Source organism: Dermacentor albipictus, chromosome 6 (genome assembly GCF_038994185.2).
Source record: "Dermacentor albipictus isolate Rhodes 1998 colony chromosome 6, USDA_Dalb.pri_finalv2, whole genome shotgun sequence".
In the NCBI taxonomy this organism is placed as follows: domain Eukaryota; kingdom Metazoa; phylum Arthropoda; class Arachnida; order Ixodida; family Ixodidae; genus Dermacentor; species Dermacentor albipictus.
In genome coordinates this window covers 65120802-65146951 of record NC_091826.1, presented here as the reverse complement: position 1 = coordinate 65146951, position 26150 = coordinate 65120802, and the positions used below count along the sequence as shown (strand labels likewise).

General features: G+C 42.8%; 1 protein-coding gene across 13 annotated transcripts in view; it reads left to right on the top strand.

The window, feature by feature from the left end:
- Window positions 1-24599, top strand: part of LOC135912307 (zinc finger protein 70-like) — a 32801-nt gene extending 8202 nt beyond the window's left edge. For 2 of the 13 annotated variants that reach the window (XR_011515216.1, XR_011515215.1), the window contains 3 exons: window positions 7498-7666; window positions 9964-10176; window positions 12676-13487. Coding sequence is in view for 4 of the 13 variants with exons in the window: in XM_070540718.1 (XP_070396819.1) it covers window positions 9964-10176; window positions 13499-13621; window positions 20052-20342; window positions 23413-23837 (1052 nt within the window). In the remaining 9 variants the exon portion in view is untranslated. The other 11 variants (XR_011515219.1, XR_011515221.1, XR_011515217.1 and 8 more) reach the window with 10 other exon arrangements.
- The last annotated feature ends 1551 nt before the right edge of the window (window positions 24600-26150 follow it).

Genomic DNA, 26150 nt, shown 5'->3' with positions numbered 1-26150 from the left:
CCAGTTCTTAGGCCATGTTGTGAGCTTTCAAGGGGTCTGCCTTGGCCCCGACAAAATTGCTGCTGTCACTATGTTTCTAGTGCCATTGGATAAGAAGGTAGTGAGGTGTCTCCCAGGTCTCTATGCGTATTACCATAGGTTTATTGCCTTTCTTTCACACAATGTCTCGGCGTCAGTGCACTAAAAAAGGACATTGCCTTCATATGGGATGAAGAAAAACAAGCAGCATTCAGTGATTTCCTACAGTGCCTGCAAGCACCTCCTATGCTGACTCACTTTGATGAGGGCTCTCCGACCATAATCCACACGAATGCTAGTGACGCAGGTCTAGGCATTGTGTTTGTTCAGTGGTAAGACTCGGCAGAGAGAGTCATTGCATATGCAAGCAGGACACTCTAACATGCCGAGCTCAATTACTCACCCGCAGGAAAGGGATGCCTCTTGTCGGTATGGACAGTCAGGTCAGGTCAGATCAGTTTATTTCCTTAAAGGCCCCTTTATCAGGGGTGTTACATAAGGGTGGAGTACATCATGCAACGACAATTCAATGTGATAATAAACGGGACATTTGAAAAGTGGTAGATACCCTGTATAAACAAATACATACTCACGACAAATTGTGAATTAAAAAAAAAAGTAATTATTTCAACAGAAGAGAAAAAACATCTGCGATGGACAATTCACTTCAATAACTAGTGGAACATTTGAAAAAAGGTAGATACATTCTATATAATCAAAAGTGCACGTTATATGATGAATCTGTACAAGAAAGGGCAATTAATTTGGCAAAATTGAAGCAACATCAGCAATGAACACATGGTGATTATTTGTAGATGCAACATGGTGGGGAAGTGCATTCGAATAAGTTGCTGTCCAAGAAAAAAAAAAATGAAGCAGAGAAGGTAGTTGTGTGTGAGTGGGGTTTTAAAGCTTGGAGCGAATGACGAGTGCGTTGTGATATTCTTGCTTCTATGGCATACGATTAAGTGAACTGTAGAAAAGCTTATGGGAAAGACCAACGCTGGCTATATTAAGGCGGTCCGAGAGCGACTGTAAGATTTCTCTTTTAAGGATGATGTGCTTACGTCACATGAGTAGGATTAATAAATGTATCTTGCTGCATGATTTTGGAAGGACTCAAGTGCGTTAATGAAATATATCTGATATGGCTTCCAGATAGGTGACGCATATTCAACTTTAGGCCTGATAAGTGATTTCTGCACCACAAGTCTGACATCCTGAGGGGCATGATGCAAGTGGTGCTTCATAAAGCCGAGTTTTGTTTGCCGATGATACTATGCTGTTAATATTCGTGCCCCAGTTAAGGTCACAGGAAAAAGATGCCTAAGTACTTGAATTATTGTACTGTTTCAAAGGGATTGTTGGCTATTGTGTAAGAAGGCAAGAAGGGTTTACGATTACGGGTAAATGACATATGTTTACATTTTTTTGGATTAAGAGTCATTAGCCAACGGTCACACCAAGACTGCGCATGGTTGAGATTTTGTTGCAAAGTATCTCCATCAGTGTCATTGTTAATGGTATGATTAATCACGCAGTCATCAGCGAACATTCGAATTTTACAAGGTACTTGAAGGGATAAGTCATTGATGCATATTAAGATGAGAAGTGAACCAAGAACAGACCCCTGAGGGACACGTGAAAATACCGGAAGGAGGACAGAGGACTGGTCGTTGATAGTAATGAATTGCTCACAGCTAGTGAAGAATGTTTCTAGCCATTTTAATACACCCATGTTTAAATTCAAGAAACAAAGTTTATGTAGTAAGTGATGGTGAGAGACTTTGTCAAAAGCTTTTTCATAGTCGAGGAAAATAGCGTTAGTCTGTTGATTACAATCAAAATTCACATGAAGGTCATGAATCAAAAGAGCTAGTTGAGTCTCGCAAGAAAGGCCCTTACGAAATCTATGTTATGCTGGATGAAAAGAATAGTTGGCGTCTATATGGTCCATGATGAGCGAGTAAATGACGAGCTTCATTACCTTGCATGGAAGACTCGTTAAGGAGATAGGGTGATAATTTAGTGGGTTATTCCTGTTGCCTCCTTTGTAGATAGGAATGACCTTTCCTACTTCCCAGTCATAAGGGATGCAGCCTGCTGAAAGTGACTGAGCAAACAAGAGGCACAAAAATGAAGCTGAGATATCTTTAGTATTTTTTTCATAGTTACGAGTTAATACCATTGATACCAGTGGAGGACAACAGTTTTAGGTTATCAAGTGCATTGGAGATACCATCCACGCAGTATGTGATGGCCGACATTCCAGATTCTGGGTTACTAGACATTAATTGTAGAGGAGACCTAGTATCTTTAGTAAAAACTGAGGCGAAGACATTGTTAAAAGAAATGGAATAGTCGGTATCAGTCATAATATCTCCCAAATCGTCTGCAAAAGTTATGTCGTGAGCTTGAGTCGGGTTTATTACTTCCCGGAATTTCTTGGGGTTTTCTCTGAGTATTTTCGGTAAGTCGATGTTAAAAAAAAAAAGTATGCTTGACACAGCGAACAGCAGATAAATACATTTTTTTGACAGAATAATACTTTTCTTATGTGTTATCATTCGTACATTGCTTGGCAGCTCGAAAAAGTATTTTTTTCTTATTTTCTAGTCGCTTTACATGGTTAGTGAACCATGGGCTCTGACGATTTGCACAGAAGGTAATTTTCGGTATATGTTTGTCTGGTAATTCAATAATTTAACTTTTAAACCGCGTCCAATTATTGTGAATAGATCGCTCGTAAAATCTATGTTGAAAGTTTGGTAGAAAGACAGTCAGTTCATCATTAATGGCTTCGAAGTTTCCTTTGCCGTATAGGCTGATAGTTTTGCGATATGTTGCACGTGGTGGCATGGAAAAGAAAAAGGTAGCGTGGAGAACTTTGTAGTCGCTGATAGCAGGAAGGAAGGTTAATGATGATAAGCTGCCGGGATGATTAGTTAAAATAAAGTCTAAGATATTTGCACAGTCACGGGAGGCACGTGTTCGTTCAGAAACAAGCTATGAAAGATTTAAAGTTGAAACAGACATTGTTGAAGTTTCTAGCTTCAGCATTAGCTGATGCTGCTGAAGATAGGTAACACCAGTCAATAGCAGGAAAGTTAGTCACCGTATAAATGAATATGAGCGTTAGGATTTGGGGCCATAACTTGGCATAAAATGCTGTTTAATTTTCCAGGGAAATTTCCATGGAAACGGAAAATTTCCTATGTAACAGTTATAAAGTTTCACCCATACTTCTAGGGTTGTTCCTTCAATGTGGTTAGTGACCATCACTTACTTTGCCAGCTGACAAACTTGAAGGATCCATCTGGTTGGCTAGCATGGTGGAATCTAAGACTTCAAGAATTTGATATGACGGTGGTGCACCAGTCTAGATGACAGCAGTCAAATGCTGACTGCCTCTCAAGGTCACTGATTGAGCAGGAAGAAGTCACAGAATATGACAACGACCTGGTTTTTATACGAGTTCTGGGCACAGGCACCTTGGCCCATCAGCAGTGTGAAGACGGCAGGCCGATTCTGCTTATTGATTTGTGAAAGGGCCGGACTGCAAGAGTGCCCAGAACATTTGCGAGAAGCTTGCCATCCTTCTGCTTGCACAATGTTCTTCTCTATAAAAACTTTTCTTCAAGTGGGAGCAGCCACCTACTTACCGTCCCGACATTTATCCGTCATGAGGCCTTACAAGTCTGCCAGGATGAGCCGACACCTGGCCACCTTGGCTTCACATCAACAGATGGCCCGAGTCAAACAGACATCACTGGCCAAGACTACAACTGTTGTGAAACATTATGTGCACATGTGCCTTGATTGTCAGCAATGCAAACCGCCGCTTTTAAAACAAGGTTGGCTATTGCATTAGGGTTGGGTGCCTGTGACGCTATTTGCCCAAATGGGGATGGACCATCTCAGACCATTTCCGGTTTGCAATACTGGAAATAAGGGAGTAATAATCACCACTTATTATCTCGCACACTACTTAGAAACCGAGGCTCTTTCAAGCAGCACCACAATGGAAGCAATATGATTCTTTATTGAGAATCTGATTTCAGGGCCTGGTGTGCCAACATTCATAATAATGGATAGAGAGACGGCCTCCACAGTTACACTGTGGCAGTGACAGTGATTTGTCTCAGCAGCATGGCTTATCAAAAGACTACAGCCTATCACTTGCAAAGAAATAGCCTAAGAGAAAGTTTAAACCAGACTATCGCAGACATCCTGAGTATGTACGTAGATGGGGAGCACAAAAATTGGGATGACATTTTAGTGTACATCGCATTCGCTTATAGCATGGCACAGCAGGAAACAACATGAAGGGGGACACCATTTATTCTTCTTCATGGCCGTCAAGTGATGAGAATGCACAATGCAGTGTCGCGACATGACTGAAGTGACACAGACACTCACTCCACATGCTGAAGAAGCGAGACAGGTCGCATGCATCTGTATTACCCAGCATCAGGACAGCAATGCGCAATGTTACAATCTATTGCCCTGATATATCACTTATCAGCCGTCATCTATCAGCCAGGCAAGAAAGTTGGACTTGGAGCCTCATCTGTCGATGGGGGCTTTCTGGAAAGTTACTCAGGAGGTGCTTTGGTCTGTACAAAGTTGTACGACACCTCAGCAACCTCAACTGAGGTCATCACTGATAGCCCTTCTTCCTTCAGGGCATGGCAGCACCCACCAGAAGTCGTGCACATTGCGCACACGAAGTCTAATTGCTTGGAATGAAGTGCCAGTGCTTTGTCTACCATGGCATCTTTCTCCAATTGAGAGAGCATCAGGACAGTGCTCTCTCTAGAGGGAGGCAAATGCCACATTCAATCTCCAGCATGTAGAGAATCACAAAGATGACATGCAATTAGAAAAATATATGAGGTTCTTGCCTAATCATTCCAGTGTACCTACCTAATTAATGCAACCTGCACTGTTTTGACGGTTTCTATTGTTTGTGCATCATGACAATATAATTCTTGCTGTTAAACTGTTGGCTGGTCTCATCCCAGATTTCGCTAAAGGCACCAGTGTGCATGACGTTTTCGTCATTCAGGTTGCATGACGCTTTGGATTTATCCTGGATGAAACTGGGGAGGCAAGTAATGGTGGCAAACGTGGTATTAAACTAAACTTTTTGAAAAGCAGTACATCTGTGCAAAATAGTCAGTATGTATGCTTCATGCATTGGTTGACTTGTGCTTGTACGAGTCCTTACTTGTGACTGATGCGTAACCAATAGAGGGCTTTAGTATAGTACATCTTTGCTCAGGTGTATAGTGGTGGAACATGAGGGCATGTCAGAGGCCAGCAATGGTGGCACTGATATCCTGCGATGCTGGGATCAATAATACATTGCAAGGAATGTTTGTTGTTGCCCGGCAATTTTCTTTGAAAAAGATAAAAGACATCAAAATATATTTCTGGTGGTTGTGCCACAGCCAACAACTTAACGCTAGAGAAGAGAGCAACTCAGTCACTCACCTCAATAAATGTTTTATTGTGAAAGTTCCAATTGTGAATGAGAGCTGCAGGACCTCGTGCCTAATTAGGACCTACTTTGTTGTCTTGGAATGCTGACATCAACTGTCGTCACGCCGAAAGTCTGTCAAGGCTTTGTTGACCTTTTTACGTGGCAGTGGCCTATTAGAAAAACTATAATGATCCCAACCCCCTCCCCCCCCTTTTTTTTTCACGCCTTTCTTTTTGTCCCCTCTTCTTTCTGGCTTTCCTTCCCCTTTCCCTACGCTATTGGAGGGTAGCCAACTGGAGTGTGTGTGTGTGTGTGTGTGTGTGTGTGTGTGTGTGTGTGTGTGTGTGTGTGCGTGCGTGCGTGCGTGCGTGCGTGCGTGCGTGCGTGCGTGCGTGCGTGCGTGCGTGCGTGCGTGCGCGCGCGTGTGTGTGTGTGTGTGTGTGTGTGTGTGTGTGTGTGTGTGTGTGTGTGTGTGTGTGTGTGTGTGTGTGTGTGTGTGTGTGTGTGTGTCCTTTGTTGTCCCCAGAAGCATTCATTGCTCACTGCGGCCAGTGATGTACGTTCCTCATTCCAGCTTCTACAGTGCTGTTCATAGTTATAGCGAACATGCCAATGCATGTAATGAGTGAACTTCTTCCTGTGGGCAGTCCAGGTGTTTTCAGCTGTATTGCAGAAAATGCACAGCATGTATTGCACTGACTTTTGGGATGCAGTGAATCGCACACTCATGACATGCAAGTCCCATGTTCGCATGTTCAGTAACTCTAGACTGCACTGTACATTTTTTCTGATATTTGCAGGATGGACTTCGGTCTACAGTTATCATGTGGAATGCATCTGCAGGGATTGGTTCTACACATCAAATGTGTCTGGCACTTGCTGCAGCATGCAGTGAATGCTGGAGAAGCAGATACACCCCTTGTGAAAACTACGCAGGCCACAATGCATGCGACTAGGGATCATTCCAGGCCATGCAATGCTACTTCTGTTGAGCACACAGTGCTTCAACAGTTTTCTTGTGCAATGCATCCAAAAGGCTGCTGATAGTTTGGATAAATACAAAATAAAACACAAAACTTTTGGGGGGGGGTGTACATTAGCGAGCTAGTGACACTAGACTCTAGCTTTAAGCTTTAAAAAAGGTCCAGACAGGTTCCCTCAACTAGCATGAATATTTTTTTCAAGAACCTTCCTATCAAAAACATTATACAAGTTTTTCTTGCAGCTCTGGTAGTGTTGCTGTCTGGTGAGTTTCAACTTACCCTTTCAGTTGAGAGAGTTAGAAATTGGTTGCACTTCAGTGCCATTGAGGGCCAAGGGTATACCAGTAGAACCTCGCCCCTTGGCCTAGCAACAGCTTCAACTGGAGCAGCATGCTGCTTGTTGATGCACTGCATACACAAGAGAACAAACATTTATTCTAAGGAAAGTGAAGGACAGGATGCAGACATGCGTAGCGCTACGTATGTCCGCATCCTGTCCTTCACCTTCGTTAGTGTAACACTAAGTGCAATATAATCATGAACGTCCACCAACTAGCCCCCTTCATTGCTTGACTAAATTTATTCAAAGATTTTACAAAACAGTACCTTTTTCCTCTGATACCACAGTGTCGTAACAAAGACCCAACTTGCCTTAAAGTTCTAGCAGTAGCAACAGCTCATGGCAAAAACCAAGTTGCTTTAGAATTGCAATTTGCCCATCCAATACCACATTCACAGATATTTTTACTTAATATGGCTTCTTTATTGACCAACAGTCATGCACCCACTGCACAAGACAGCAGTTGGAATGGTAACAAGATAGCTATCTTGGCACTGACCCTTTGTGAATTGCACTTACGTAAGAAGTAATGTGAATATGCGCCCTGTTCTGTACACTTAAAGAGCCCAGTACTTATGTGGTTATTCATTGCATGACCATGACTGTAAGAAATCACTTGTGACAGTGATTACCCTTCCACAAGGTCCACTTCTCTGCGCTTCGATTTGCAGGCATCCAGGCTGATGAACGACCACAAGAATACAAGCTGGCAGCACAAGATTGCGTTAATGGAACTGATGCTAACCATTTATCCACAAGTGTCTGCATGCAAGCAAGTCTATTGAGTTTGCTTCCAGCATCACCATAGGAGGCACAGGATCCACCACTACAACCATTTGAGTTGGTGCTGCCTACTTGTGTATCTGTAGCTCATGTCGTTTTGTCACATTCCCGGTGAATTTGTTGTGCTAGTAGGGATTGCAATATGTTTGGTCTTTTTTAAAGTGACTCCTGAAAACAGTGCTCATTGTCAGCACACTAAGCCCAGCTTGGCAGCCCTTTCTGTTTTGTGTCTGTCGTAATGTTTTGGAGCTAGGTCTGTCTGTTGCTTGTCATAAGTACTGATCTGTGAAAATGTAGACGAAGGTGACTTCGAGTGTAGTTCTTGTCAGCATTGTATATGAGTTCACAGTTGAGAAGTTGATTCTTTAAGGTGCTATTCTTTTGCATTTGGAACGTTAGCCGTCATTATATTCCATTTATTACTTACCAGGAGCTCCGCAAAAATTATGCGAGTAGCGCATTCATAGAAGTTTCACGTGTCTCGCAGTGCAGTTTTTGCATAATCCGAGGCATTTACTATTCAATAACTACTTTGCTTACTATTACAACTACAACTAGTGGACACAAGGTTCCGTCAAAGCATGCAATAATTGTGCACCTTTGTATTCCGAATATCTGACATCCCATATTTTGGTCGCGAACCCAAGCACTGCACTGTGGCCGCTAACCACAGAAACATGCAACTCTGCTCATTCAGTGACAAATAAATTTGTGTATCCAATGCATTCCATCTAGTAATTTTGTCATCATTGATGACGTAAAAGTATGAAGCATATTGTCACATAAGATTACATGACGCATACCTATATCTTTCTTTGATATCTGACGCAATGTTTTTTGATAACGAGGTCTCTCTAGTCTTCATAGCAATGCCTTCCAGGTATGAAGAGTATAGGAGTGCAGTGAACAGCATAGCGCCTTCTGCTGTCACATTGTGTGATGTGTTCATGATCATGTTCTTCTGTCTCTTCATAACCAATAAGAACTTCTTCAACCAAAGCAAAAGCAGTTACCATTACTGATATCTTCCTTTGCTTCAGCCATCTTGCTGTTTGTGTTATTTTTGTTTCCATTTTCATGATCATATACTTTGGTTATTCTTTCCTGTTGGTGTTCAGTAAGTTTAGTTTATCAAAATTTTTATCTTTTAATTCATAATGACTATTTTCAGGGAACTAACACTGCAGACAAATGTGTTAACAGTCATTTACTGTCAGTGAATGCCATTGAAGTATGGAACATTATTTTTGTTATGTGAACATATTATTTATATGCCTCTTTTCAAGCTTCAGTTTCAAGAACTTCACAAGCTGAAAAGTTGTGTCGTATGTTAAGCATTTTTTTTTAAACTTATGGATGTAGTACAGTTAAAGCTCGATCTAACAAAACTTGATTTTACAAAGTTCCCCAATTAACAAAGGCATTTCCATTCCCTGGTAGGTAACCTTAGGGTTCAAAGTTGTCATCAACCCGAATTAAGGAAACTAACTTGGTCACCAAACCCAATTTAACGAAGTTTTTTCTGAAATAAGTGAGTAAAAAAGCAGTGATTTCTTTCCAATTTTGACACACACTGGTTTTTCTTTGCGCGTGCGCTCTAACACTATCGCGTTAAAACATCTCGGAGCCATAGTTACTGCCCTATAGTTTTATTTTGACGAGGGTGCATGCTGTGCCCATGTACGGAACAACGGACTCAGCAGTTGGTAGCGCTCATACGTGCCAGGTGGTGATATGGGTGGCGATGGTTGCTTTCATTTTTTTCATGCTTTAAGCTACAGGTGACATTGATCGTCACCTTGCAACTTTCTTGCTCGGCCTGCTCGCTCAATCACTGCATTCCTTCACCACGTCTTTGCATATCGGCAGCCTGTCGTAGCTTTACGTCACCTTTAACATGCGCAGGCATTGGTTAGCTATAAATACAATGCTGTGGTAGCTTTTGGGTGTCGCTAAGTTACAGTATTAGATTTTCAAGGACCGAACAATACCTTTCTCCATTTTACAAACTTCCCGACATAACTAAAAAATTTGAGCATGTTCATTACTTAGTTAAATAGAGATTCAACTGTATTCTACTGTATTTGCATCTGCATTGTTTACATATTTCTAGAAACATGCAACATGAAGGCTTTGAAGGAAATTTTTCACGATGTGCAACTTCATAACATGAAGGTCTTTGGTCTAACATGAAGGTCATTATAATAAAGAGACATACTCTCAACCACTTAAGCATTACCTCTTGCCTGTGCTTCTGTATTCTATTACCCTGTATTTGCGAGATATACATGTCCTATGATCAGCCTTCCTACAGACTGCAGTTCATGCGACCAGTCGCATCCTCTGTCTTGCAGGCTCCACTAGACTACTACAGCACACCTCTTGTCATCTTGGTGATGGCTCGTCTACCAGACAAGAAGACCTGCAGTCCTCCCTTTTACCAAATAATCGAAGTAATCTAGGCTACTCTGAAAGTGCAAACGTCAATGAGCATTACACTTGTGGCTACTGCAGCAAGGTCTTTACGAAGAGGGGAACCCTGACCATTCACCTCCGCATCCACACTGGTGAGAAGCCATTCCAGTGTCACCTGTGCCCCAGGGCCTTCACTCAAAAGGTGACTCTCGTGCATCACGTGCGAACACACACTGGAGAGAGGCCGTACCAGTGCCGCTATTGCCCCATGGCTTTTTCACGAAAGCTGCGACGGAGGAACCACGAGTGCAGCAAGCATTCGAAGTAGTTGACTACTTTCTAAAGGGCCTTGCCATATTCTGTGAACATTTTATGTGATGGTTTTAGTCACTGTGATGTTGCCTTTGCCAAGTGCTTTTATAGTTTTCAAGACAGACTGGAATGTTCCCCTCAGTCCTGAAGGTTTCCAGAGCACACAGAGCACATTATCTGAGAGAAAAAGTAAAATATTGTCTCGGCCAGTGAGATTGTGTATATGTGAGAAGGTGCAGTGAATACTTCCCCGTAAGAGGGCTCACATTCGTCGTTGAAATTTTCATCTGAGTGGCTATGTTACAGCGAAATGTTACTGTTTTGCAGCTCCAGTGCTTTGAGGCACTATGTTTTGTGTGCCACAGGCTTGGTATATGAAATATCCTTCACGTGCAGAAAGAATTACATCGCATCACGGGGTGCTGTGTTAGCAACCATGCTAGGTAACATGTGCTTAACATTATGCATAAAGACAGTGTGCAATGTAGATGTCAACCACAGACATGTGAGCTGAAACTTTTGAGAAGAAGCAGGAACACTGTCTCACGTGAGATACTATAACTATTTTCATAAAGCAAAAGGGAGAAAAATATATAAGTGACCGATCAATGTCTCTGCATGTGTCTGTATGCAGTATCCTGGTAATGTCCCAAATATATTACACGTGACTTGAGCATTGGCATAGTGCACTTGCACTGCCGTCAGATTGGTATATGCCTTGCACCGCCTTCAGAAAATAAAGTTTGTTAGTAGCACCTGTACCACCTTTTGCTACTATGTGTCATCTTGATTAGTGCCGTTTCAATGAAGATTAACCTGTACCAACTATGCGAACTACAAGACCTACTGTAGTCGTAAGCTTCTGAGTGCTTGTCAACTGCGCTGCGTACACAATTGACGTTCCGAAGGTCGTTTGTAGGTTGGCGGAGGCACTCTGGAAGATCTTTTTTCTCACCAGTCTACAGACACCTGCTGTCACAGCAGGGGGATGATTTAAGCAATTGCCTCTGCCTTGTGAATGGGTAGACAGTCTTTTGGGTACGAAAGAAAGCTGCCAAGCTTGAAAAATAGGTATGCGGGAGACATTGGCCCCCTCCTTATGCACAGCATGCGTGTCAACATTTTGCTCACGCCGTTCACGTAGCATAGCTCTTCTGACTTCATCCCTGGAAAAAGCACCGGTCTGTCTCTTAAACACCGGGAAATTTAAAATAACAATCTTATGATGGTGTCAGTCAGCCGGATATCAATAGCAAGCCTGTTTCAGTTATCTTCCTGAAGTTACGACTGTCATTCCCACTGCCTTCCCATTTTCACTCAATGTGCGAGCCTCAAACATAGGAAATCTGCTGGTGTTTGCTAGGCATTGAAGAAACAGAGTGGAACCTCGATAAACGGAAATTCTTTAAACAGAAGTGCCACTGAAACGGAACACCATGTCCTCATAATTGGTTGGTTCATATTCATAACACCCTTCAGCTTTGTTTCTCAGTAAGTTGAACTCCTGTTAAATGGAAAAAATTTCCCTGGTTCCCTGAGGTTCCGTTTAAAGGGGGTCAACTGTAGTCTTGATACACTGTTACCAACATGGTGTTTCTCAGCTACCAAAAATGCCAGCATTTATTTACCCTGCAAATGCACAGTGGTTGTACATCCCCAGTGTGTTCTTGCCAAGTGCCATGTGGTCTTGTAACAAACATGAGGAATGAGACTGTCTGAGTGGAATCGCACAGACAAGAATTAGTTACAGTGGCACAGATAGCAGTAGTGGTAAACAAGTGCACAAAAAATATTGGGTGTACTGCTATTCTTTTTAGATATTGGAATGTTTCTCGCTCTGTGTTTTTCTTTTGTTAGTATGCTAAAAGGTGTATCTTGATAACGGTTGTTAGTCGCATGATGAACCTGCACAGTGTTTTTCAAAAGCTAATAGGCTACCTGGCACCCTCACGGTATATGTCTTTTGGCTCCGTCTTGTGGTTGCTGTGGTGCTTCTGACACTCCATGCCTTTTAAATGGTAAGCATGAGAGTTCTCTTAATTTTCCCTGGGGTTGCATATTATGGTATACCACAGAAACTCCCTTAAACAGCCTGTGGTCAGCCTGGTGGTCTGACAACGTATGTAGCCTGTAGACATTCGACAAAGACTGTAGACAGTGTGGGCAATGCTGGTACAAGTTGTTAACGAAGCAACGGTAAAATTTATTAGCAAACAAAGCATTGCAGCCACAGTAGCTCCTTGCAGTACCTCGCTATTACCCATTTCTTTGTGTACTATCTTTAAACTGGAATACAATCGAAAAGACGTTAATGTGACCTCCTTTTGTTTTACACAAAGGTTCGCAGGTCAAAGGTTCAGAGGAAGCACTAAAGCTGTGGTCAGCCGTGGTTCAACAAAGGCTGTCTCAAGCTGGACTACTGCTGCTTTTGCTGCTGCCGCCGCGACCACCAATATTTTGACAAAGAGGCTTGTCTTTGTCAGGGCACTGATGAATACAACTCTCCTTGATGAACTGTTGAAAGACATCCCTTGTCTGGCCATTTTTGATCACTCCTTTTCTTCTGTAACATAATGCAGTGTCAGGAGTGGGCATAATTTTCTCTCTTTAGGTTGGCATGAGGGTGCTACAGGAGAGTAGGGATTGCACAAAAACAGAAGTACTGCTTCATGGCGGCACAACTTTTCTCTTTTTTTTTCTGTTTCTTTTTTTGTTGTCATGTCATGGAGCTGCAACATTACCATGAAGGGAATCTGGAAGTTTATCCATCTTGCTAGCTTAACACAAGCATGCTGCGTATACAGGAAACTAAGTGATGCACTCCAACTCGCTGAACTGTATTATATGTATGTATTGTAGTATTGTATGTATGTATGTAGTATTGGTATGTAAAATGTGCTTAAGTTTTGCAGTACCTAGATGTTCTCGGTTCTACAACGGTTTCTATGTGCAGTCAAGGAGCGTATGGCAGCTTTTTGCCTAGAATACCTCCAACATGTCGTCGGAAAATAAAGATTCAGGTTTCGATGTAGCTTGTTGCAATGTGACCGTTGTTGGTAATTGGCAGCTTCACGAGGGCAAGCAACAGTGCTTGCTGGCATGGGGCACCGACAGGTGCCGTGTCTTGCTCAAGACTTCTCTCTTTTTTTTCTTTCTGTGCAGGCTTCATTGATGTACCTCTCCGGCTGGAGCCGTCCCCTCAACAAGTCTTGAATGAGGGAAGGCATCTGCAGCAGCATCCTGTGTGCAGTGACACAACAACTTCCCTCACAAGCAAGAAAAAGGGCAAGCGACCACACAAGTGCATCTACTGTAGCAAGGTGTTCAAACGGAAGAGCATCCTCGACAAACACCTACCTATCCACACTGGCGAGAAACCATTCTACTGCCACCTCTGCCCCATGAAATTCACGCGGAAAGACGGCCTTGTGCGCCATGTACGGGTACACACAGGCGAGAAGCCATTTCACTGTCGTTTCTGCCCAAAGGCTTGCGCAGATGAGTCCAATCTGAAGAGGCACGAGGCAACACACACACGGCGGGCTCCTCGCGATGTGTCCCCAAGTGCACTGTAGGTACTGTTAGTGTGGTGAGCAATAGGTAAGGGTGTGTATGGGGCGTGAGCAGCGCTTATCTTCAAACAATAAAAACACCTTATTTCAGTCAAAAATAAAAGGTGCGGACATCAGAATTTGTATGGTTATTGCCAAAAACATAATCAACTTCTGTTGCTAGTTTCTTAACATGTGATATACAAAAATAGTGTTCAGCCTAAGCTATAATCAAACTACAATAACCTTGAAACAATGCGAGGTAGATCTGATTAACTGTGACTACCTGTGGTCTGCTCACAAGCTCGGCACACAAGCATTTTTTACATTCAGTCACCATTAGAATACCCATCGCAGTAGCTGGGAGTTGAGCCTGCAACCTTTAGCTCAGCAGTCGAATGCCACGTCTTCACATTGTGAAGATATGTCTAGGAGTGGACACGAATGTAAAGAGGTTGTTGGTCATCATTTTGGGATTTGTGGCTTGTGTCCTTTACTACATAGATCGTACGCAGAGGTAAAGAAAATTTTGCAGATCTGACGCACAGTTTGGAATGTTCGTTATGTGAAGCTTTTGTGAAGCAGTTCATTAAAATCTATAAGATTGTTCATCTTTGGTAACATGTTTTGCAGCGTGATGATTATGTGCCTGCCCAGAAAATCGGCAGCATGCAGAAATCTCCACCACGTAACCCATCCATAGATTGCGCTGTCTGTGGAATTACCTCAGTTTACTGTTGCACTAGCTATCTACAGTACCGGCCCACATTACTCAGCAAGAAGTTGACCAAGCAGCTGAACACATCAAACCCTAGAAAAGACTGCATCAAAAGCTTTGGACTCATAAAAGTGTCATGCAATTGAAGCCCCATATGTTTTTGTTGCCCTGATTATATTATAGGTACCATTTGTTGCTTCATTGCATAATTCCATAGAGAATAGAGCCAGCCAGCCACTGGCACATTTGTAGAGGTAGTGCAGATGCTGGTTGGTATATGAGTGCTGCCCTCTGTGGGCTGTTGAACAAGACAGCAACAGCAGCGCCCAGCAGCTCTTTTTTGCGAAAGCCCATCCCCGACCAGTGGGAGGCTGTTCTGTCCAGCTCAAACCCGTGCAACCAACACCAGCTGCTCTGTTGATCGGGTGGACGACAGCAGCTGTAGTACTCCTGGATTGCATGAGAGGTCCCCCTTCCCACTGGCATGACATGAAAGCAAGAAGCAGGAGCCTTCATCACTCAGGTGTTTTCATTTGTGTTGATAAAATCTTTATTCTCATCCTGTTGGTGGCCGGTGGGCACATATGGCTTATTTTTCTATGGGCAATCCTGGCCGGTTCTTGCAGCCAAGGTTTCAAATGTATTTATTATTGATGCAAAAGCATCAAATGGCCCATTGAGCGAAAAAGCCGGCATCTGTCATCTGTAGCAGCAAAACGGCACCTAAACTCGCATTGCCATTGGCTGCAGTGCCATGTCACGAGGTGCACCTTGACAGAGCACAGCAGGCAAAAAGGAACACCTGCTGCCACATTAACTTGCCAGGTGTGGTGTGAGGGCAGAGGGCACCACTATGTCAACACATCACCCTCGCTCTCGGCACGAGTGGTCCTCCTCAATGGGGCAGAGCAGGTGTTTGCAGAGCGGGTGAAATGCTACGCCTACACCTGCTGCGCCAGCACGCCAGGTGTTGTGTTAGGGGAGAGGGCACCACTGCGACGCTTCGCCCAATGGGCATCGCCGCATAGGCGGCATGTGGCGTCGGCACTGCACGCTGCTGCTGCTTGCTGGCTCGGACAGCATGTGTCACTGTGGCACATTACTCACAGCACAAAACTTGAAGGAGCGCTCAGTGCCATTGAGTTGGACAGTGCTTTTGCATTCACAACTCCTAAGAAGTGCTTAGGTGTCGTTGGAAATTTTTATTATTACTTGGTTTTAAAATGTATGTGCTCTTGAAAGAGGAAAGGGAAAGCAATGAGCAGGCAAAGTACATATTGAACTTTCTATATGCGTGTGCCCCCATAAGCATATGAATATTTTTTATGTACCCATCTCATACGAAATCTGCATAATTAGTGTGAATTACCTCTGGAACGTCATCATCACCCTGAAGCGAATATGAGCATGGGTAGCCCTCATATGCCTGCTGTCACCTGCAAGTAGAAGTTAAGGGGTTTATCAACAGCGACGCCACATGTTCCAACTGTATAACCCGTAACACAATTAAGACACCAAAGTGCACCACCTGTTATGGACTCTCCCAGGCAGTGCACATGACACATCCGGGAGTCTTTGCTCAAGCAATCTGGCCTCTGCATAACCACAACGCTGGCTTCGGCAAGTGGAATCAAGATTGTTGTCTTTAGAGAACCTTACTGGACTTCTTGCATGATGCAGAGTATATATAGCAATGCTTTTTTTTATTATGCTGTTAGGTAACCCTCCTTGGAAAAAAAGAACAAAACAGTTTAATATTCTTGATCTGTTGGTGTACATTTGAGCAACAATGTGCTGCGTATAGAGAGTTCAGTTCTCATTTGTTATCATCCTAATGGTAAACCAAGTTGGTATCGTCATTTGTTGGGCAAAATTGTCAACTGAAACCTAGTCATTGAAGAAATACAGTGGAATCTCTATAAACGGAAATCGCCTAAACGGAACTGGCACCTAAACGGAGCACCATGTCCTCATGGTTGGTTGGCTTGTATTCATAACACCCTTCAGCTTTGTTTCTCAGTATGTTGAACTCCTGTTAAATGGAAAACATTTCCCTGGTTCTCTGAGGTTCCCTATAAGGAAGGTCAACTGTAGTTTTGATACAATGTTACCCACATGGTGTTGCTCAGCTACCAAAAATGCCAGCATTTATTTACACTGCAAATGCACAGTGGTTGTACAACCCTGGTGTGTTCTTGCCAAGTGCCACTTGGCCTTGTAAGAAACATGAGGCATGAGACTGTCTGAGTGGAATCGCACAGACAACAATTAGTTGCAGTGGCACAGATAGCAGTAGTGGTAAACAAGTGCACAAAAAATATTGGGTGTACTGCTGTTCTCTTTAGATATTGGAATGTATCTCGATCTGTGTTTTTGTTTTATTGGTATGCTAAAAGGTGTATCTTGATAACGGATGTTAGTTGCATGATGATCATGCACAGTCTTTGTCAAAAGCTTACATTCTACTTGGCACCTTCACGGTATATGTCTTTTGACTCCGTCTTATGTTCCTGCGGTGCTCCTGACACTCCACACCTTTTAAATGGTGAGCACGAGAGTTCTCTTAATTTTCTCTGGGGCTGCAAATTATGGTATACCACAGAAGCTCCCTTAAACAGCCTGTGGACAGCCTGGTGGTCTGACAACGTATGTAGCCTGTAGACTTTCGACAGAGACTGTAGACAGTGTGGGCAATGCTGGTACAAGTTGTTAACAAAGCAACAGTAACATTTTTTAGCAAACAAAGCATTGCAGCCCCAGTAGCTCCTTGCAGTGCTTCCCGCTTACCCATTTCTTTGTGTACTGTCTTTAAACTGCCATTCAATCGAAAAGATATTAAAGTGACCTCCTTTTGTTTTACACAAAGGTTCACAGGTCAGAGGTTCAGAGGAAGCACTAAAGCTGTGGTCAACTGTGGTTCAACAAAGGCTGTCTCAAGCTGGACTATTGCTGCTTTTGCTGCTGCCGCCGCAACCACCAATATTTTGACAAAGAGGCTTGTCCTTGTCAGGGCACTGATGGATGCAACTCTCCTTGAAGAACTGTTAAAAGACATCCCTTGTGTGACCATTTTTGATCACTCCTTTTGTGCCGTAACATATGGCAGTGTCAAGAGTGGACACGATTTTCTCTCTTTATGTTGGCGTGAGGGTGCTACAGGAAAGTAAGGATTGCACAAAAACAGAAGTACTGCTTCAGGGCGGTGGAGCTTTCTTTTTTTTTTTCTATCATGTCATGGAGCTGCAATATTAGCATAAAGGGAATCTGGGAGCTCGTCCACCTTGCTAGCTTAACACAAGCATGCTGCGTATACAGGAAGCTAAGTGACACATTCCAACTCGCGCACTTGTATCTTATCAGCAAATGTTGCTTTAAAGAGACCCTGCTGTATGATTGTAATGATTTTCAGGTAGCACAGTGATGTTCTGAGCAGCAATCTGAACATTAACTTTCTGTGCATAAACCCCAAAGAAAAAAAATGAAGTTAGGAAATAGACGAATACAGGACTGGTGTGGCAAGTACAATGAAAGTGCATTAATTGGAAGTCACTTGGAGATTTTTTTGTTTGTGTTTCAGAACCTTACATTTAGTTCTCTTTGAGTGGACTTACTGGATGACGATTGTGGCAATGATTATGTGATTGGTGTGCAGAGAGTGTTTGTGATATGTTCTAGCACTGTGCATATTTTATGACATATCGGAAAAGTGAATTTGGTAAAAGTTCATTTTGGTTTGTCCGCTTAGAACGACATTTTTGTTTATCAGAAGTCATTTGCTCTTGATGTGTGCTACGTGGTAATTTCTGTCAACTGCTTTCAGTTTTCTAGGTGCTTAATATATTGGCATAAATTTTGTGCCCCACTTCAGACACAAAATGTTTTCTTCCAAAATATGACATTCTTTCTCATAATCAAAACCTCACTTTTTGAAGCTTGATGCTTCTAATACTCTTGGTGACCCACCAGGCTTTAAGAGATTAACAGTGTTTGAAGCAGAGAATTGTCGGCGTAGCCAGTGTTTCAACAGGATTTCGGGGTGCTGCTACCGTGAGTGCAATGACCGCTTTCCTCGGCATTGTTTACATAGACATACTCTTTAGCTGCAACAGCAAGCTGGTAAAAGATTGCAGGAGGTGCCCACTGTACTAACCCAATAGCTATGACATTGTACTGCTGAGCTAGAGGTTTGCATATTCGATCCCAAGCATGGCAGCCGCATTTCAATGGAGGCAAAATGCAAGAGCGCTTGTGTACTAAGATTTAGGGTGACATTAAGAACCTCCATATGGCCAAATTATTAAGGACTACCCCCTCCCTACGACGTGCTACGTAATCAGATCATCCCTTTGACATGTGAAACCCCAGAATTTTAAAGTGAACCGTGCGAGGTGTTCTACTTTGCTACTTTCTATTACTGCTTTAGTCTGTCATGACAAGTTGTGGTGGCAGCTTTACCTGGAACACGCTCACAAGTCTTCTATGGGAAGCTTGGTTAACGTGAAGGCCACTCGGTTTTGTATAATGTAAGGGGTGAAATGATAAAACAACAGAAAAGCTTAAATTTATGCCATGTCAGTGCAAAAAAGGTTATTCGCTGCATATTGTGAAAATGTAATATGAGCAGACTGTGCTGTTGATTTGGCAGAAATGTTATTCTATACTCCCTGCACAGGTACGGATGGGTGCAGAAGACATTCGCACAGGCAAACTGTTGGGAGAATCCAAGCAAATAGCTAGTGCAGTGATATCTGTTAACAGAGTAGTACAGCATGCCATGTTCAAATCAGGGGAGCTGCACAGCTTCAGGAATGGAGGGACCTTTCCTACCAAGCCACTGCCATAACCTGTCACCTGCATTACCTGTACTTGATTACCTTTTGCACCACCACATGGTAAACATGTCTCCAAGACACTATAGAAATCACTGTCTCCGCCTGGAGGCAAATGGCAGAGCATTTCATAAAGTAAAATAGTCAAGATTGTGTTTCTTCTTATTTTTTAATGTAACAGTGTATATCCTGTGAAAATTGCCTTATTCTGTGCGCAAGTCACATACATTGGTCACCTAACTTACATAAATGCATAATTCTTTAAGTTAAAAATGTGTATATATACCTTAATTATAGTGTCACCTATTGTTGAATAGAATATTGTAAATGTTATTGGTATGTAAAATGTGCTTAAGATGTGCAGTACCTGGACATTCTCTGTTCTACAACGGTTTCTATGTGCAGTCAAGGAGCCTATGGCAGCTTTTTGCCTAGAATACCTCCACGATGTCGTTGGAAAATAAATATTCAGGTTTTGATGTAGCTTGTTGTAATGTGACCTTCATTGGTAATTGGCAGCTCCATGACAGCAAGCAGCAGTGCTTGCTGGCATGGGACACCGACAGGTGCAGTGTCTTGCTCAAAACTTCTCTTTTTTATTTTTTTTTTCTGTGCAGGCTTCATTGTTGTACCTCTGCAGCTGGAGCCGTCCCCTCAACAAGGCTTGAATGAGGGAAGGCATCTGCAGCAGCGTCCTGTGTGTAGTGACCCAACAACTTCCCTCACAAGTGAGAGAAAGGGCAAGCGACTACACAAGTGCATCTACTGCAGCAAGGTGTTCAAACAGAAGAGCACCCTGGACAAACACCTACGTATCCACACTGGCGAGAAACCATTCTGCTGCCACCTCTGTCCCATGAAATTCACGCAGAAAGAGGGCCTTGTGCGCCATGTACGAGTACACACAGGCGAGAAGCCATTTCGCTGTCGCTTCTGCCCAAAGGCTTGCGCAGTAGAGTCCAATCTGAAGAGGCACGAGGCAACACACACACGGCGGACTCCTCGCGATGTGTCCCCGAGTGCACTGTAGGTACTGTTAATGTGGTGAACAGTAGATAAGGATGTGTATGGGGCGTGAGCAGCGCTTATCTCCAAACAATAAAAACACCTCATTTCAGTCAAAAATAAAAGTTGAAGACATCAGAATTCGTATGGTTATTGCCAAAAACATAATCAACTTCTGTACTTACTTTCTTAAATAATTACTTTAGTGCCTATGGTTCTATTTGCTGAAGTGCATGAAGGCAGTTGAGGCTCAATACATTACCACTAAGTACAAATTGCATTAATTCAGCAGTGTTTCTGTATATACGTACCAGCATTGATCATGCATAGCTGTTGGTCAAAAGACAGTGATAGCAAGGTATGTTTAGATCCTTACATGATAGTGTAGAATTAAGTCAGTTTTGCACGAGATTTCACATAACTCAACAGGATTACACAAGATTTAGGTGTGGAATACCACTCCGAGTCTGTAAACACTAACACTCGGAAATATGATTTTCTTTTACAGCGAAGCTGTATACCTCTACCCTCCAAGGAAATTTTTGTGTCGTAAGCAAAAAACTCCCCATACGTGGGCCGATTTCGGAGATGGTGCAATGCCAGGCCGACCTACTGCGGAGTTTAAGCAGGTGTTAAGCACTCCCCATAAGTGGGCCGATCTCAAAGATAGTGTGACACCGGCTCGATCCGCTGCGGAGGTGAAGCAGGCATTAAGCACTCCCCATAGGTGGGCCAGTCCCGATGATAGTGTAATGCCAGGCAGACCCGCAACAGAGGTGAAGCAGGCATTAAGCACTCCCCACACGTGTTGATTGTAAGCGTCCTTTGTCCTGATAAGTAATCTGCATTACCTTTTTTGCATAAGCCATGAAAGAAGGGATGAAATTACGAAATTGACAAATACAGGGCTGGAGTGGCACATACAAAGAATGTGCATTAATTGGAGGCCAATTGGAGATGTTGTTGCTTGTGTCTGAGATGTTGTTGCTTGTGTCCTGCAGTGGACTTACTGGATGATGATGGTGACAGTGATTGTGTGACTGATGTGCACAGAGTGCCTGTGATATTTTCTAGTATTGTGCATGTTTCACAATATGTTGCAAAAGTGAACTTGGCAAAACTTTATTTTTGTTTGTCTTCTTAAACAATGTTCAGCAAGAGACCGTCTTCTCTTGGGGTATTCTACCTTGTTATAATTTCTTTCACGTGTCTCAGTGCTTAATATTTCTGTGTAAATTTTACACCACACTTCAGACGTAAGATATTTTCTTCCATATTATGATGATCTCTTCCACAAATAAAAGCCTCGTCACTCTATTGTAACTTGGCCTGCTAATATTTTGAGTGACCCACCGTGATTTAGGTTATTAACATTGTTTAAACAAGAAATGTTGCTCGAGCCATAGTTTTGAGGTTGCTACTACCCCCTCGAGGGCAACCGACTGCTTTCCTTCATATCGTTGAAATCTGCCTCCACCACCCCATATGTGTCGTGGCATTAAGTGTCGTGGCCAAATGTGTCGTGGAATTAATGTTAAAAAAAAAGAGGGAGTCTTTTGGTGCGACAGTGAACTGGTAGAAAAGTGCATGAGGAGCTCACTGAGGTAGCCCAGTGGCTATGGCTGCGCTGCAGAACTTAAGGTCATGTATTCGGCCTCAGCCGCAGCAGGTGCATTTCAATGGAAGGGTGGGTGGGGAGGGGGGGCAAATGCAAGCATGTTCACGCACCTAGACATAGGTGCAGGTTAAAAACACACAGGTGGTCAAAATTATGCTTGAGTTCCCCCACTACGGCATGCTTCATAAGCAGATCCTGGTTTTGGCACATGAAAGCCGAGGACTTGAAAATAAAGTATGTGAGGTATTCTACTTTGCTACTATCTGCTGTTATTTCAGTCTGTCGTGACAAGTCGTGATGGCAGTTTTACTTGGAAAGGCTCACAACAAGTTTTCTATGTAAAGCTTGGCACGGTTTATGTGATGACCACTCGGTTTGGTATTATGTAAGGGGTGAATAATAAAATAACAAAAAAGCTTAAACTTATGCCAATTTAATGGAAAGAAGTTGTTTACTGTATATTGTGAAAATCTAATATGAACAGAATGTTGTTAATTTGGCAGAAAATGTCATTTTATAATGGCTGCACAGATACGAATGAGCGCAGGAGACATTTGCACAGGTGAACGGTTGGGATACTCCAAACAAATGGCTATTGCACTGATACCTGTTAGCTGGTTTGTACTGTGTATTGTGTTCAAATCAAAGGAGCCTCAAAGTCCCGAAAATGGAGAGACCTTCCTAACCAGGCAATTTCCATAACCTATCTTTCAACCGCGTAACCTGTACTTCATTACCTTTTGTACTAGCACACGATAAACATGTCTTGTAAATACTATCTCCATCAATGTTGCTGCCTGGATACAAATGCCAGAGCATTTTGTAAGCAAATATTAGTCTATGTTTTTTTTGTTGCTGCTGTTGCATCTTTTTTTTCCAATTTTTATCCCCAAGTCCTGACACTGAGATCTGTTTGCGTGCATTGTCACCTTTCGTGAAATGTTGCAGTACGATTATTACATCGAATACTTTAAATGTTGTTACATTAAATGCTTAACCAACATTCTTATATTCATGATGACAATGCATCATTTGAAATTTGTTATATACTGCATGCAAGTCATACAAATTTGGTCATTTACCTTGCAGAAATGCATAATTCTTTAAGTCAGAGATGTGTACATGTACCTTAACTATAGTGTTACCTACTGCTGAATACTGTCTGCAACAGTCTCTATGAGCACTCAAGGAGCCTGTGACAGCTTTTTCCTCGAAGACTTCCAATGTTTCGTTGGGAAATAAAGGTCCTGGTTCCTATGTAACTTATAGCAATGTGACCTTTCATTGACAGCTGATAGCAAGCAAACAAGTGCTGTGTGTTGCTCAAAACATGTAAACTGTTTTTGTTTGTACAGACTTCATCACCATACCGCTGAAGTTGGAGCTTCCCCCTCAAGAAGACCTGAGCTCAACAAGGGATCAGCTGCAGGCTTCTGACTGCAGTGGCAGTGCAACTTCCCACACTAACAAGAGAAAGCGCAAGAAACCATGCAAATACCCATCCAAGTGCAGCTACTGCAACAAAGTGTTTGATCACAAAAGCAGTATGGACAAGCACCTACGTACCCACACTGGCGAGAGACCATTCTCCTGCCAGCTCTGTCCCATGAAATTTACCCAGAAACACAGCGCTGTGCGCCATATGCGAACACACACAGGCGAGAGGCCATTTCAGTGTTGCTTCTGTCCAATGGCATTCAACAGCAAGTGGGATCAGAAGAAACATGAGGGGATACACACACGGCGAGCTCCTCAGATTGTGTCCCTGTGTGTACCATAGAACTGGTCATGTGGTGAGTGATAGAAAACAGGATGTGCTGGATATGTGAGTGGCACCCATCTCAAAATGTTAAAAACATCTGAATTGAGACAAAAATAATAAAAGTTGCCGACGTCAGAATTTGTATGGTATAATTGCCAACAAGATCATCAACTTCTGTACTTAGTTTCTTATATATGATTACTTTAGCACACATGTTCCAGTTGTGCAAGTACATATAAGATGACATTCAGGCCTAAAGACATATTCGGTAAGTACGAATATAATTAATTCAGCAGGGCTCCTGCAAGCATCTGCATTGACCAGTACTGCTGTTGGTCAAAAGCTAGTTGGAGCAAGGTGGTTAACCAAGGGGCCTGATTTTTATTAGTCATATCATTAAGAAGCCAACAAACACTGACACCAAGGACAATATAGGGGAAATTACTTGTGCTTAATAAATGAAATAAACGATAAATTAATGGAAATGAAAGTGGATGAAAAATGCAAAGTAACCTTTCTTGGATCCTTGCTGAGACGACACCTTGTAAGATTTGGTTTCGGAGGGACTCGTCATGCCAAGCACTGAACTCGCAAGCAGGCACTGACCTTTGTAGCGCGGTAATGAAGTCTTGGAAAGCTTTTTCTGGCTGCTGTCTTCTGTCTCAGAAAACAATATGGTACCTATACCAGACGCTTTGTACTCTCTTCATAGTGATACTTGAAAATACAAAGAATATCCTTGAATGTTGCAGTTGTTGGATCCGTTTGCGACGCCAGGTCATATTAGAAACGCTGCCCCTCGAAGCCCAAATTACTGAGCGAAATGGCCTTTCTCTCGTCTGCTAGTGCCTTGCATCCAGTTGCCTGGAGAAACATGTGAAAGGAACGCTTCCATGTCAACCACGGTACAGCAGGAGTATCGGGAAATTCAAGGAAAGGTGGCAGCGGAGGTGCGAATGCCCTGCTAGGCACGAAGAACAAAAACAAAGTTGCCATTAGTAAAGCAGAAGTAAAAGTAGTGGTAGCATCTTGCATGCTAGGGGTAGACAGTTCACACTACGAACTGCTCACCAAGCTCTTGTTACATTACTGTCTTCGAAGGGTTCTGGACAGCGTCCATTAAGGATTTCAAGGTGGAATACAATATTACTGTATTGCACTTTCACCATTGAGTACCGCAAGCATGACCAAAATGTCATAGCGAATGCATTAATTGTCATGCCTACCTGTTCCTCCTGAATCTGAACCAGCACTAGATGAGGAAATAGTACCTTTGGTTTCATCATGCATTACAAAGGAAGAGTTCCAAGCAGCTACTCAGGCTGATCTGGTTTGCCAAGCATTAAAAGAGAAAATAGTCAAAGGGTGGAGAAATGCTGCAGATCTTACGCCAGAATCACAGGCATGTTCTTCCGTATAGTCTGAATTATTCTATGTGGATAATCTGCTTTTCCGAGGAGAACATATTGTTCCTCCTGCATCCTTGCATCAGAAACTCCTGTCTATTGCTCATGGGGGTCATTTAGGCTAAAGTTTCACGTTGGTCTTGTTGGTATATCATGACATTGATCATGATGGAGGCAAAAGGCGTAGCGTATCAGAAAGAAGACAAACTAAGAGCACAGACGACACATACGTTCGGCGCTAAACATGTGTGCCTGCGTTCTTGCTTTGTCCTGTTTCTAATGTGCTACGCCTTTTGCTGTCATTTAGGCATCACTAAAACAAAGCTCAGACTGATAGGCATCTGCTGGTGGCCTCACATGGATAGACAAGTTGAGTAACTTTTAAGAAACTGCTTTGTTTGTCAACAAGCTGATAAATCTGCCAAACCATCTTTTGCTCCACTACAACTTGTCGAATGGCTGTTAGGACCATGGGAGAAATTAGCCATAGACATAATACGTCCTCTTGATCATGCTCCACAGTGTGCGCATTATGCTTTAGCCATTGTTGATTATCATTCTAAGTGGCCCGAAGTTGCTTTTATGCCTTCAGTCGCATCCGAAGCCATCATGCGCAGTCTTATTTTCATATTCAGTAAAGAAGGATTTCCTGATGCCATAGTGTCCGACAATGGGCCCCAGTTTGTTTCTGCAGAATTTCAGAACTTCCTGAAGGAAAGAGGCATTAAGCATTTCTTGTCTTGTCTTTACTACCCACAGGCAAATGGCCAGGTAGAAAGATTCAACCATGCCCTCAAAGAATTATACAGATTGTCATTTAGAAGATCTTGTCAGGAGATATTGTCCGAGTACGTGTCTCGCGAAAGTCTGGTCCTAAATTCTCCTGTCCATTCAAGAGTTATCGTAGGGTACGTCAAAATACTTG